This window comes from Heterodontus francisci, chromosome 2 (genome assembly GCF_036365525.1).
Source record: "Heterodontus francisci isolate sHetFra1 chromosome 2, sHetFra1.hap1, whole genome shotgun sequence".
NCBI lineage: Eukaryota > Metazoa > Chordata > Chondrichthyes > Heterodontiformes > Heterodontidae > Heterodontus > Heterodontus francisci.
In genome coordinates this window covers 220599513-220614497 of record NC_090372.1, presented here as the reverse complement: position 1 = coordinate 220614497, position 14985 = coordinate 220599513, and the positions used below count along the sequence as shown (strand labels likewise).

Below are 14985 nucleotides of genomic sequence, written 5' to 3'. Positions count from 1 at the left end.
CTCATTCTAGCCTTGCCCTGTGCCTCCAAAACACGTATTACCCTCTATCCCCAATCCACTTCTGACTCTTTAAAAGGAAGAGATGCTTAAGTTACAGGCTAGGTATGTTCCAACAAGGGCAAAAAGAAGGGTCTGAAGAAGAGTCACTGACCTGAAAGGTCAACTCTGCTTCTCTCTCCACAGATGCTGCCAGATCCACTGAGTGTTTCCAGCATTTCTTGTTTTTAATACTACCACTATTTCTTGCACATCTGTGATTTCCCTGGAGACTTGCTCCCCTCTCAGTATTTGGAGGCCTATAACATTCCCCTAGTAGTGTGATCATCCCCATTTTGCTTCCGTTCTAACCAAATGGATTCTGTCCTTGCCACCTCAAGAACATCCCCTCTTTCCAACATTACAATGTCTTCCCTAATCAGTTCTGCCATCCTGGCTCCCTTTTTTCCTTCTATCTTTTCTGAAGACTTGATATCCTTGTATACAAGGCGTTCAGTCCTCTATTTTTAAGCCAAGTTTCCATTATTGCCACTGCATCATATTCTCATACTATTTGTGCTTGTAGCTCACCCTTATTCACCATACTTTGTGCGTTTACATACATGCATTATAATTCAGTCTGCATTACTCGAAGCCCTGTTCAGTCTACTCCTATCTAATATAGAACTACTCCCTTCTCTCACTGTCCAACATTCACTCCTTTATGCACCTTATTTTTTTCTACTTTTATGTTGGTGCCCAGCCCCCTGCCAATTTATTTTAAACCCCACCCCCCCAGACCACACGTGAACCTTCCCATGAGGACACAAGTCCCGACCCTTTTGAATAGGTGCCTTCTGCTCCAGAACTGGTCCTAATGCCCCAAATATCTGAATGCCTCCCTCCTGCATCATGCTTCAAGCCTCACATTGATCCTTCCCATTTCTACTCTTGCTAGCGTATAGCACTGGGAGTAATCTAGAGATTACTACCTTCAAAAAGGTCCTACTCTAACTTCCTCTCTAGTCCCTGAAAATCTGACCATTGGACCTCAATACCTGCTCTTGCTACATCATTGATACCAACTTGTACCACAACCTCTGGTTCACTCCGTTTGGCAGCTCCTTGATGCCATACTCGGTCACAAATGCTGCCTTGATGTCAAGGGTAATCGCCCTCACCTCTCGCCAAGAAATTTCTCCCAATCTCGGTCCCAAGTGGCTTCCCCCTTATTTCCTCTTGGTCTATTATGACTGTTAGAGGAGGGGTAGCTTCCATAGTGTACTGTAATCAAATTGCGATAGATTAATAATGGACAGCTGATCCAGTATCTGCTGTTGCTGTCTCCCTATCAACATCCTAGGGGCTACCATTGAACAGAAACTGAACTGGAGTAGCCATATAAATACCGTGGCTACAAGAGCAGGTCAGAAGCTAGGAATCCTGAGGCAAGTAACTCACCTCCACCTCCCCTGTCCACCATCTACAAGGCACAAGTCAAGAGTGTGATGGAATACTCTCCACTTGCCTGGATGGGTGCAACTCCAACACTCAAGAAGCTCGACACCATCCAGTACAAAGCAGCCCACTTGATTGGCACCCCATCCTCAAACAAACATTCAACATTCACTTCCTCCACCACCGATGCAGTGACAGCAGTGTAGCATCTACAAGATGCACTGCAGAAACTCACCAAGGCTCCTTTGACAGCACCTTCCAAACCTGTGACCTCTACCAATTAGAAGGACAAGGGCAGCAAATGCACAGGAACACTACCACCTGCAAATTCCCCTCCAAGTTACACCACCCTGACTTGGAACTATATTGCAGTTCCTTCACAGTCACTGGGTCAAAATCCTGGAACTCCCTTGCCAACAGCGCTGTGGGTGTACCTACCTCACATGGACTGCAGTGGTTCAAGAAGGCAACTCACCAGCATCTTCTCAAGGGCAATTAGGGATGGGCAATAAATGCTGGTCAGCCAGCGACGTCCACATCCCATGAATGAATACTCCGAGGGTTGTGAATCTTTGGAATTCTCTACCCCAAAGGGCTGTGGAAGCTCACTGAGTATTTTAAAAGCAGGGATTGACAGATTTCTTAATACCAATGACAAAGCGATACGAGGCTAGTGTGAGAAAAAGGCATTGGTGGACGACCAGTCGTAATCATGCTGAATGGCAGGGCAGACGCGAAGGGCTGAATGGCCTACTCCTGTTCCTATGTTCCGTTCACAGAGGGCTGGACATGTGGCATTGAAAGAACACCCACTTTAAATAAAAAACAGCTCATGCTACAGACAAACCTGGCCTCGATGGCTTCTGCTTCTTCATCCTCATCATCTTCGTCCTGACTAAGGAGAACTTCATCTTCTAGATCCATATCGAAGTCGTTGCTGATCTCAGTGCCTTGACTGTACAAGTACCCACTGCAAATCAAGCAGGAAAAAAAAAGTTAGATAGTATGAGTGGCCTCGGCATCTCTCTAAAAGCCCATATAGCGTGTTCTACCCAGGCCTTGCCTTTCACCTAGAACAAGTTAGACAGGTAATCCTGCTCTCCCCTCTCCAATTCTAATCAACTTCAATCTCTGCAGTGTTCAGACCCCAACAGATCAAGCAGGCAACTTGCTGGTAGGAGACTGGCCTGAGGTACTTCATTCTCCCACGTTCCAATCACTGGTTATGTTCAGCCTCCCATTTGTTACCCTAGTACAGGGATGCCCAAGCTTTGTAGCTGGCAGGGGACAGGGTGTAGATATGCATCAAAGTCAATGAACTGGCTGCATGTGATCTTACAGAAATGCAAGATCCTGCTCGCATACACACACACAAAAAAAAACTAAAAATGCACTGTGTGCAGTGTATAATTCCAAGCCTTCTCTACATCCTCCATTCTGTCCCCAATCCCATCCAAAAGACAAAAGGTTCAACAAAATTTCTGGCCTTGGGAATGATTGGTGCAAATCGGCTGCTCCCCAATTGGATCAGAGAGCAGACTTTTCCAGTCCTCCACACCCAGTAAGTTTACTTAAGAGGTGACACTTTCAAGTCTGATTTGTACAAAAACATGCAGATGATACAAGAACAAGTAGGGTTTGCACAGAAGTCCAGTTGCAGGTTGCACTTGGACACCTGACACCAATATAGTCCTGCATCAGTTATACAATAGTGAAAATCAAGTATAATTTTGTCCCTCTCCACCTTGCCTCATTTTAGTGTCTGACTTGGAACAGGTAACTGGACACTCATTAAAAAGGTAAATCTCACCTGACGGAGCGGCATGTGAAGAACACTATCCTTTTCATTCTCTTGTTATAGAAGAAATAGTTAAAAGACCAAAGACTGCCCTCCTCGCCGTACGGATCAGAGTCCAGATCAGGATTGTAGCTAGAAAGAAGCGATTCCAGGCACAATTAAAATCACTTAATAACTGGACCAGCATTAAAGTAAATCAAATTCTGATAAAGATTGCTCAAAAGTTCTACAGCAAGGAGGATTATTGTATTTTAAACATCTCAAATACATGATCTATCCATTCAAAAGTCTAAATCTATTATGTTGCAGCGTTAATTTTTCTCCTGGAGACACGGACTTTATTAGGCTTCAGTTACATAAATTCTGCGCCTGCCCTACGGTGGATGCACAGAACCAGAAAAGGCCCACACGTCCGGTCCCAGTGTCTGAAAAATATAAAATCTAAATATAAATCAAGTTTTAAAAAAAAAAATTCAACTCAAATTTTCAGATAGAAATCATCCCATTGTCTCCCAGGGCAGTCTGGTCCACACAGCTGCACAAAACCAATTCAAACTACCTTTTCACCAACTTTGACATTATAGGCTCTTACGACAGTGTTAAACATATTTTATCTTTCCTATACCCTGCAGGATCCCGAATACTCTTGTGAAGCTGGACAGCTAAAAACAGAACAGAATGGAAAGTACTTATTGTGTTCAGTTCTGGTCGCCTCATTATAGGAAGGACGTGGAAGCTTTAGAGAGGGTGCAGAGGAGATTTACCAGGATGCTGACTGGACTGGAGGGCATGTCTTACGAAGAAAGGTTGAGGGAGCTAGGGCTTTTCTCATTGGAGCGAAGAAGGATGAGAGGTGACTTGATAGAGGGGTACAAGATGATGAGAGGCATAGATAGAGTGGATAGCCAGAGACATTTTCCCAGGGTGTAAAGGGCTATCACCAGGGGGCATAATTTTAAGGTGATTGGAGGAAGGTTTCGGGGAGATGTCAGAGGTAGGTTCTTTACACAGAGTGGTGGGTGCGTGGAATGCACTGCCAGCGGTGGTAGTAGAAGCAGATACATTAGGCATATTTAAGCGACTCTTGGATAGGTACATGGATGATATGTAGGTAGTTTGATCCTAGAGTAGGTTAAAGGTTCGGCACAACATCGTGGGCCGAAGGGCCTGTACTGTGCTGTACTGTTCTATGTTCTATGTACTACGAATGCTGGAAGTCAGAAATAAAAAGCAGAAAATGTTGGAAACACTCAGTGCCTTAGCTGATGCTGCCACTTGACTTGACTTTAGGGCATTATAACCAGAGACCTTAAATTGAATTATTTGCAGGCATCACTAGACAATGATCAAAAGCAGAAATTCTAGCTCTTCCTCTCCTAATCCAAATATAATGTTTCAGCAAATGCCTGAACACAGATCAGTTCATTCAAGACAAAATCAGGACTCAAACCCAGGGGGCATTTTGATTGGGTCACAGCTCATGCAATATATGCAAATTCTGGCATTTTCCAGATTCAGCAATAGTCAGGCCACTTGGCAGTGAGACAGTGCACTTGAAGCAGGAAGAGTGCCTAGCTGCAATGCAACAGGACCTTTGATATCTGAACCTTCAACACTGTTCAGTGTCAGAGTTTGCTGTACATTCTATATTCGCACAAGAGACCAAGCAGGATGAGCAGCAGGTAAATTACATATTTTTCCTTCACTGAACCCTACTTGCTTTTTACTTTTCATTAATAGTTGTGAAACAAACGAGCGAGTTTTGCTCAATGTAGAATTCAGCACTGAGGAATGTTTGGTCCAAAGATATAGGGCCAAGACTGGTAATCAAAACTTTTGGTTCTATAATTTGCTTTGAGTGTAAAAATAACTTGTATTTACATAGTGCCTTTAATGTAGTAAAGTGTCCCACGGTACTTCACAGGAGCATTAACAAAATTTGACACTCAGCCAGGGCAGATAACCAAGCTTGGTCAAAGGACCATTTTAAGAGGAAGGAGAGAAACAGAAGCAGAGGGGTTTAAACAGGAAATTCCAGAGTTTAAGGTTTCAGCAGCTGAAGGCACAGTGTCCATTGGTGGAGTGATTAAAAACATGGGATGCTCAAGAGGCCAAAAGTGGAGTACAGATGAGGAGGGTTGGAGAACTGGAGGGCAAGCTAGTATGAAGAAAGCACCAAGATTTAGAGCAAATTTTCTACATAGATGTTCTATGCCACAGGAATGTGGAAATAGTTCTCACTGTTTAAACTTTCATACTCTGGTTTCCCTACTTAACAGTGATGGCACTTGGAAAGAAATTCAGTGGTTGCAAATTGCTTTGTGATGTCCTGCAGTAGTGAAAAAGGTGCTACAGAAAGACAAGCTCAATTTTACAGCATAAAAAGTTAAAAAGGTTGAGAGGGGTTGCAATAGCAACACAGTTAAGATCAGTATTGAGAGTCCTGCAGAATATGCAAGTTTTTTGTAGGTTTGAACAAACACTTGCAGGAAGTAATTACAGTAGACATTAGATGAAGCAATTACTGGAACATAGCACAAACAATAAACAGAAATACATAGTTCAATCAGCACGCGAAAGGGAGGTTAGTTTGATCAAGGTTCCACCAGTAACATTAACTGTCTTTCAACAGCTGAGATCATTAACAAAATCCAGATAGATTGAACAAACATTTATAAAGAACATTTCAGGTCTCCAGGACGTCCTAAAGCACAGTCAATGAATTATGTTTGAAGTGTAGTCACTTATGCGGCAGCCAACTTACACAGCAAGATCAGTCAACAGTAGCAAGTTAAATGAACAGTTTGGTTCTGGTGGTGTTAGTTGAGGGATACATGCTGAACAGGACAGAGAAACTCTCCTGCTCTTCAAATAATGCACTATGTGTTCTTATAAATTACAAAAAGATAAAAACTGACAATGTAACACTGAACAGATATGGTTAAGTACTCGAGTAGGGTTTGCACCCAGAACCTTCTGACAGGCACGAGTGCTACCAACTGAGCCAAGCTGAGGAAAGAATACAGGCATGTAAATGCCTTTGAAGTTAATGCAAAAATCATCCTCATTCAAATTACCTGTAGATGTCACATTCTGAGAGACAGATCTCTTCATCAATAGCATCCCAAAGCTGGGGTTTCAGTGTGTTAAACTCTTCTCCAACAGCAGAAAACAGGCTGGTGTTCACAGCATTCACCACCTGAACAGATTAAATACAGGACCAATTTAAAACTGCAATTACTTTGGAATATTGAACAGACAGGGTGGACAATTTTTTAAAAAATATTCGTTCATGGGATGAGTGTCGCTGGCTAGGCCAGCAATTATTGCCCATTCCTAATTGCCCTAGAGAAGGTGGTGGTGAGCTGCCTTCTTGAACCACTGCAGGTACACCCACAGTGCTGTAAGGGAGCTCCGAGATTTTGATCCAGCTACAGTGAAGGAACTGCAATATAGTTCCAAGTCAGGATGGTGTGGGGCCTGGAGGGGAACTTGCAGATGGTGTTCCCATGTATTTGCTGCCCTTGTCCTTCTAGGTAGTAGAGGTCACAGGTTTGGAAGGTGCTGTCAAAGGAGCCTTGGTGAGTTGTACAATTACTGGTTTAGCCATTGATCGCCAGGTCTCACAGGACTACAAAGCATCATCAGATTCTGCTCTCATTTATCAAAATGACTCATTATTGCAGGATGACTCTGGAATGCAAAAAAAAATATCATCCCAGCTTCTTTACTCTAAGCCATCATCTTAAACCCCTCTCCCATCTCCTCTACCCTCGCCACCAAGTACGAGGAACACATGGACTACCGTCACGAAGATCATCCGATCAGCTGCCTCTGCAATTTCACTCCTTTTCCTGAGCAAAACGTCCTCTAAAATTCCACTTGCCCTAGCCCTGAATTCACATCTTTCTCCAATTTCTATCCTATCTCCCCTCATGCAGGAGTCAAGGGACTGAATGAGCTGAAATTTCCTCCAACTAAATATTGGGAAGACTGAAGCTGAAGTCTTCAGTCCCTGTCACAAACTGTTCTGTAGCCACCAACTTCATTTCTCTCCCTGGCAACTGCCTCAGGCCAAATCAGACTGTTCACAACCTTGATGGCACACTGAGCTGCCAACTTCTGCCATAATTAAGACCACCTATTTAAACCACTAATATTTCCTGATGCCACCCCACCTGAGCTCATCTGCTGCTGAACCCCTTATCCATGCTCATTACCCTGAGACCTGACTATTCAAACGCACTATTGTCCAGCCTCCCACTTTCTACCAGTGGGAACTTGGGTCAACCAACATTCTGCTGTGCATGTCCTAACTCAACATCCTACTCATTCATAAACCCTGTGCTCACTGATTTACACTGGCGGTATTTAAAAAACACTCAAATATGCACAAAGTGCCATAATCCGCAGGACTACAGACCAAGAGCTAGAAAGTGGGTACAGTGGCGCAGTGGTTAGCACCGCAGCCTCACAGCTCCAGGGATCCGGGTTTGATTCTGGGTACTGCCTGTGTGGAGTTTGCAAGTTCTCCCTGTGTCTGCGTGGGTTTTCGCCAGGTGCTCTGGTTTGCTCCCACATCCAAAGACTTGCAGGTGATAGGTAAATTGGCCGTTGTAAATTGCCCCTAGTGTAGGGAGGTGATAGGGAATATAGGATTACTGTAGGGTTAGTATAAATGGGTGGTTGTTGATCGGCAGACTCGGTTGGCCAAAGGGCCTGTTTCAGTGCTGTATCTCTAAATAAATAAAAGTGGGATTAGGCTGGGTAGCTCTGTTCAGCAGGCAGAAAAGGAAAGGTGGCCTCCTTTTGTGCCACAAATTTTCAATGCTTTTATGACATCTAGTTAACCACGCCCTAATTTTAAAATTCTCATCCTGGTTTTCTAATTCCTCTGTGGCCTTGCCCCTTCCTACCACTACAACACTCAAATCTATACTCCAATACTGGCCTCTAATTTCTCCAACATTGGTGGCTGTGCCTTCAGCTACCACAGCCCCAAGTCCTGGCATTCCCTCTTTAACCTCTACCATCCTTTAAAATGCTCCTTAAAAAAAAAAAAACTTACCTCTTGCTTTTGGTCACCTGTCCTAATGTCTCTATATAACGGTCAAATATTTTATAATGCTCCTGTAAAAGCACCCAGGACATTTTACTACATTAAAAGGCATAAATAAAATTCAAGTTGTTGTTCCCATTACCCTAAAAGTGAGTAACATACGAACACAAGAATTAGGAGTAGGCCACCCAGTCCCTCGAGCCTGCTCTGCCATTCAAGATCATGGCTGATCTCAGCCAGACCTGCTGAGTATTTCCAGCATTTCTTGTTTTTATTCCAGTGGATACAAGCCTAGCCTGTTCAACCTTTCCTCATAAGACAACACACCCATTCCAGGTATTAGTCTCAAACTATCTGAACTGCTTCCAATGCATTTACATCCTTCCTTAAATAAGGAGACCAATACTGTACACAGTACTCCAGGTGTGGTCTCATCAATGCCCTGTATAGCTGAAGCAAACCCTACTTTTGTATTCAATTCCCTTCGCAATAAACATTATATTAGCTTTCCCAAGACTTGCTGTACCTGCATACTAACCTTTTGCGACTCATGCACTAGGACACCCAGATCCCTCCGCATCTTAGAGCTCTGCAATCTCTCAACATTTATATAATATGCTTCTTTATTCTTCCTGCCAAAATGGACAAGTTCCCACATTATACTCCAAATGCCAAGTCTTTGCCCACTCACTTATCCTATCTATATTTAAAATTTAGCAACCATACCTTCAGTCCCTTCACCGAAGTCATTTATATAAATTGTAAAAAGTTGAGGCCCCAGCACTGATCCCTGTGGCACACCATTCGTTACATCTTGCCAAGCAGAAAATGATCCATTTATGCCTACTGTTTCCTGTTAGCCAATTTTCTATCCATGCAAATATGTTACCTCCTACACCATGAGCTTTTATTTTCCGCAATAAGCTTTGGTGTGGTACCTTATCAAATGCCTCCTGGAAATCTAAAGTACAATACTGCCACCTGTTCCCCTTTATCCACAGCACATGTGACTCCTTCAAAAGAAGTCCAATAAATTGGTTGAACACGATTTCCCTTTCACAAAACCATGTTGACTCTGCCGGATTACCTTGATTTTTTTTCCGAAGTGCCCTGTCTTTAATAATAGCTTCCAACATTTTCCCTATGACAGATGTTAAGCTAATTGGCCTGTAGTTTCCTGCTTTCGGTCTTCCTCCCTTTTTGAATAAAGTAGTTACATTCGCTATTTTCCAATCTAATGGAACCTTCCCAAAATCTAGGGAATTCTGGAAAATTAAATCTAATTAAAACTAATCGAGTCACTTAATGTCCTAGACTATTAGCCCAGAAGCCAACATCTGTTCTTCTGCCCCATCTAAATCAGTGACAAACATTGCCCAGGATCAATAAAAGTTTTCTGGGGTCCAATTTTTTTTCTGGCGTTGCCAAATCCACTGGATCAGTTCAATAAAGTGAAAAGGACAACTGATTGTGCCACAAGGGGGCGGAGGAGTCTTTGTCATGGGCTGTTATGTTAATGGTGTTACAGCAAGACCCAATAGAGCCTGGTGATACCATCAGGTCCAAGATCTTCATGACTAGTTTGCCCAACCCTGACCAAAATGTTGCCTTATTGCTGGCAACTAAAACCACAGCTCAGTACTGAGCAGACCACACCTTAGAGATGATCATGTCAGACAAGAATCCAGCAAAAAACCCATTTTAACACCTGTGACAGTATAGTGAACCATACCCCAAGATGCAAACCTTTGGCTACTATAAACAATTCCATCTGTCATGGGTAAAATGTTAAAATCCATTATTAAAGAGGTAATAGGAGGACATTAGGAAAATCATAATACAATCAAGTTGTATTATGTCAACATGGTTTTGTGAAAGGGAAATTGTAATTGACAATTTTTTTTTTTTATTCATTTGTGGAATGTGGGTGTCCCTGGCTCGGCCAGCATTTATTACCCATTCCTAATTGCATTCGAGGTGGTGATTGTGAGCTGCCTTCTTGACCCGCTGCAGTCCATGGCGTGTAGGTACACCCAGTGCTATCCGAAAGGGAATTCCAAGATTTTGACCCAGCGACAATGAAGGAATGGCAATATGTCAGAATGGTGTGTGGCTTGGAAGGGAACTTGCAGGTGTTGGTGTTCCCACGCATCTGCTGCACTTGTCTTTCTATGTGGTAGAGGTCACAGGCCTTGGGTGAGTTGCTGCACTGCATTTTGCAGATGGTACACAGTGCGTCGGTGGTGGAGGGAGTAACTGTTTGTGGATGGGGTGCCAATCAAGCGGGCTGCTTTGTCCTGAATGGTGCTGAGTTTCTTGAGCGTTGTTGGAGCTGTACCCATCCAGGCAAGTGGAGAGTATTCTATCACACTCCTGACTTGTGCCTTGTAGATGGTGGACAGGCACTGGGAAGTCAAGTTACTCGCGAGAGAATTCCCAGTCTCTGATCTGCTCTTGTAGCCACAGCATTTATGTGGCTGATCCAGTTCAGTTCAGTTTCTGGTCAAAAGGTTACCCCCCAGGATGTTGAGGATTCAGTGATGGTCATGTCATTGATCAACGGCAGATGGTTAGATTCTCTTATTTGAGATGACCATTGCCTGGCACTTGTGCAGCACGAAATGCTACTTGCCACTTATCAGCCTAAGCCTGGATATTGTCCACATCTTGCTGCATCTGGACACAGACTGCTTCAGTATCTGAGGAGTCATGAACGGTGCTGAACATTGTGCAATCAGCAGCAAACATCCCCACTTCTGACTGTATGACAGAAGGAAGGTCTTTGATGAAGCAGCTGAAGATGGCTGGGCCTAAGACACTACCCTGAGGATCTCCTGCAGTGATGTCCTCGGAATGAGATATTTGATCTCCAACAATCACAACCATCTTCCTTTGTGTTAGGTATGACTCCAGAGTTTTCTCCCCAATTCCCACCGACTCCAGTTTTACTATGGCTCCTTGCTGCCATAGCCAAATGCTGCCTTGATGTAAAGGGCAGTCACTCTCACCTCAGGAGGTCAGCTCTTTTGTCCATGTTTGGACCAAGGCTGTAGGGGTCAGGAATGGAGTGGCCATGGCAGAACCCAAACTGAGCATCAGGAAGGTTATTGCTCAGCTAGTGCTGCTTGATAGCACTGTCGATGACCCCTTCCATCACTTTGATCGAGAGTAGACTAAAGAGTTAGTAATTGGCTGGGTTGGATTTGTCCTGCTTTTTGTGGACAGGACATACCCAGGCAATTTTCCATATTGCTGGGTAGATGCTAGTGTTGTAGCTGTACTGGAGAGCTTGGCTAGTTCTGGAGCACAAGTGTTCAGTGCCAATCCCGGCATGTTGCCAGGGCCCATAGTCTTTGCAGTATCCAGCGCCTTCAGCAGTCTCTTGATATCACATTGAGTGAATCGGATTGGCTGAAGACTGGCATCCATGATGCTGGGGATCTCAAGAGGAGGCTGTGATAGATCATCCACATGGTACTTCAGCTGGTGATGGATGCAAATGCTTCAGCCTGGTCTTGCACTGATGTGCTGGGCTCCCCCATCGTTGAGGATGGCGATATTTGTGGAGCCTCCTCCTGTCAGTTGTTCAATTGACCACCACCATTCATGACTGGATGTTGCAGGACTGCAGAGCTTAGATCAGACCTGTTGGTTTTGGGATCGCTTACCTGTGTTTATTACATGCTGCTTCTGTGTTTGGCATGCAAGTAGTCCTGTATTGTAGCTTCACCAGGCTGACCTCATTTTAGGTATGCCTGGTACTGCTCCTGACATGCCCTTCTGCACTCTTCAATTGAACCAGGGTTGGTCCCCCAAATTAATGGTAATGGTGGAGTGGGGATATGCCAGGTCATGAGGTTACAGATTGTGGTTGAATGCAACATTGCTGCTGCTGATGGCCCAGTGTCTCATGGATGCCCAGTTTTGAGTTGCTAGATCTGTTCAAAATCTATCCCATTTAGTAGAGTGGTAGTGTCACACAACACGATGGTGTGTATCCTCAATAAGACGAAGGGATTTTGTCTCCACAGGACTGTGCAGTGGTTACTCCTAACAATATTGTCATGGGCAGATGCATTTGCAACAGGTAGACTGGTGAGGACGAGATCAACTGGGTTTTTCCCTCTTGATGGTTCCTTACCACCTGCCCAGACCCAGTCTAGTAGCTATGACCTTTAGGACTCAGCCAGTTCTGTCAGTAGTGGTACTACTGAGCCACTCTTGGTGATGGACATTGAAGTCCCCCATCCAGAGTACATTCTGTGCCCTTGCATTATGGTAATCAGCAGGAGATTTCCTTGCCCATGTTCGACCTGAAGCCATGAGACTTCATGGGGTCAGGAGACAATGTTGAAGTCTCCCAGGGCAACTCCCTACTGACTGTATATCACTGTGCCACCACCTCTGGTGGGTCTGTCCTACCAGTGGGACAAGATGTACCCAAGGATGATGTCGGTGGCGTCTGAGACATTGTCTGTAAGGTTATGAATCTGAGTGTATGACTGTCAGGCTGTTGCTTTTCCAGTCTGTGGGACAACGTTCCCAATTTTGGCACAAGCCAACAGATGTTAGTAAGGAGGAGGAAGGTCAACAGTGCCTCGGATGATGCTGGGTGGTCCATCCAATTCATTCCTTTACTTAAGCTTTGTAGTGGTTTGATACAACCGAGTGGTCTGCTTAGGCCATTTCAAAGGGCAGTTAAGAGTCAACCACATTGCTGTGGGTCTGGAATCACATAGGCCAGACCAGGTAAGGATGGCAGATTTCCTTCCCTGAAAAAGGACATTAGTGAACCAGATGGATTTTTAACAACGACAATGGTCACATGGTCACCACTAGACTAGCTTTTAATTCCAGATTAATAAATTCAAATTTCACCACCTGCTACGGTGAGATTCAAATCCATGTCCCCAGAGCATTAGCCTGGGCCTCTAGATTACTAGTCCAGTAACATTACACTATGTCACTGCCTCCTCTTATTAGAGCTCTTGAATTAACAAGCAAGGTAGATAAAGAGGTAGATGTTGCATCCTTGGATTTCCAAAAGGCATTCGGTAAGGTGCCACAAAGGATGCTACACAAAATACGAGCTCATGGTGTAGGGGGTAACATATTAGCATGGCTCGAGGTTTGGCTAATAAGTTACCCCCTACACCATGAGCTCGTATTTTGTGTAGCATCCTTTGTGGCACCTTACCGAATGCCTTTTGGAAATCCAAGGATGCAACATCTACCTCTTTATCCACCTTACTTGTTAATTCAAGAGCTCTAATAAGGGGAGGCAGTGACATAGTGTAATGCTAATAGGAAGCAGGCAATCGAGATAAAATACATATTTTTAGGTTGGCAAGCTGTAACTAGCCACAAGGATCAGTGCTGGGGCCTCAACTATTTACAGTCTATATCCATGAATTGGATAAAGGGACAGAATGTATGGTAGTTAAATTTGCTGATGACAAAGATAGGTAGGGAAGTAAACTACAAAGGGATATAGACAAGTTAAGTGAGTGGGGAAAATCTGGCAGATGGAGTATAATGTGGGAAAATGTGAACTTGTCCACTTTGGCAGAAAGAATAGAAAAGCAGTATATTATCTGAATGGAGAGAGACTACAGAACTCTACAGTAGAGGGATCTAGGTGTCCTGATGCACAAACCACAAAACATTAGCATGCAGGTAGAGCAAGTGATTAGGAAGGCAAATGGAATGTTTACTGCAAGAGAAAAATAGAGTATAAAAGAAGGGAAGGGATTACTCAGCTGTACAAGGCCTTAGTGCGATCACATCTGGAGTACTGTGTACAGTTTTGGTCTCCTTAAAGTATTGCATTGCTTTGGAAGCAATTCAGAGAATGTTCACTCAACTGATTCCTGGGATGAAGGGGCTGTGTTATGGGGAAACGCTGAGCAGATTGGGCCAATACTCATTGGGAGTCAAGAATGACAGGTGATCTTGTTGAAACATACAAGATCCTGAGGGGACTTGTCAGGCTGGATGCTGAAAGGATGATGCACCTTGTAGGAGAGACTAGAACAAGGGGACACAGTTTAAAAATTAAACTTAAAAATCTCCGATTTAAGACTGAAAGAGAATTTTGTGGGTCGTTACTCTGTGGAATTGTCTTCCCCAGAGAGCACTGGAGGCTGGGTCATTGAATATGTTCAAGGCTTAGTTAAACTTTTGATCCACAAGAGAGTCAAGGGTTATGAACGGACAGATAGGAAAGTGGACTTGAGGCCACAATCAGATCAGTCACGATCTTATCGAATGGCGGAGCAGGCTTGTGGGGCCAACTGGCCTACTTCTGCTCCTAATCTGGTGTTCTTGTGGGTTCAATGCTGTTACATCCACTTACCCAGTTTAAACTAGGCTCTCTGCTGAACTCATGGCTTTTCGCTGTGCTGAAGTCATAATCTGGGCGGAACGATGCATTGAGTGTAGCAATCAGGTAGAAGAGTGTCTTGCGGCTACACTTGTCACAGAGTGGTCCCTCTCCTTCATCTCCACTTTGGCTCTTACTCAACCTAAAATGAAGAACCAGCAGCAAGAGTCAGTTACCCTAAAACACGTGGGCTCTTCACAAACCTTTGAACAGCAGAGTCCAGATAATTAATTCCAACAAGATATTTTTAAAAACTTAGACATGGTGTCAATTTCAAGAGGACTATCTCAAATATTAATGTAGTCTGCTATT

At 44.0% G+C, this 14985-nt stretch overlaps 1 protein-coding gene across 2 annotated transcripts in view; it reads right to left on the bottom strand.

Moving 5' to 3' along the window:
• LOC137351546 (repressor of RNA polymerase III transcription MAF1 homolog) overlaps window positions 1–14985 on the bottom strand; it is a 70495-nt gene that overhangs the window by 8433 nt on the left and 47077 nt on the right. For both annotated transcript variants that reach the window (XM_068016067.1, XM_068016073.1), the window contains exons 5-8: window positions 14647–14815; window positions 6310–6431; window positions 3245–3364; window positions 2282–2404 (exon numbers count right to left, since the gene is read on the bottom strand). In XM_068016067.1, the coding sequence (XP_067872168.1) occupies window positions 2282–2404; window positions 3245–3364; window positions 6310–6431; window positions 14647–14815 (534 nt within the window). The remainder of the gene's footprint in view (window positions 1–2281; window positions 2405–3244; window positions 3365–6309; window positions 6432–14646; window positions 14816–14985) is intronic.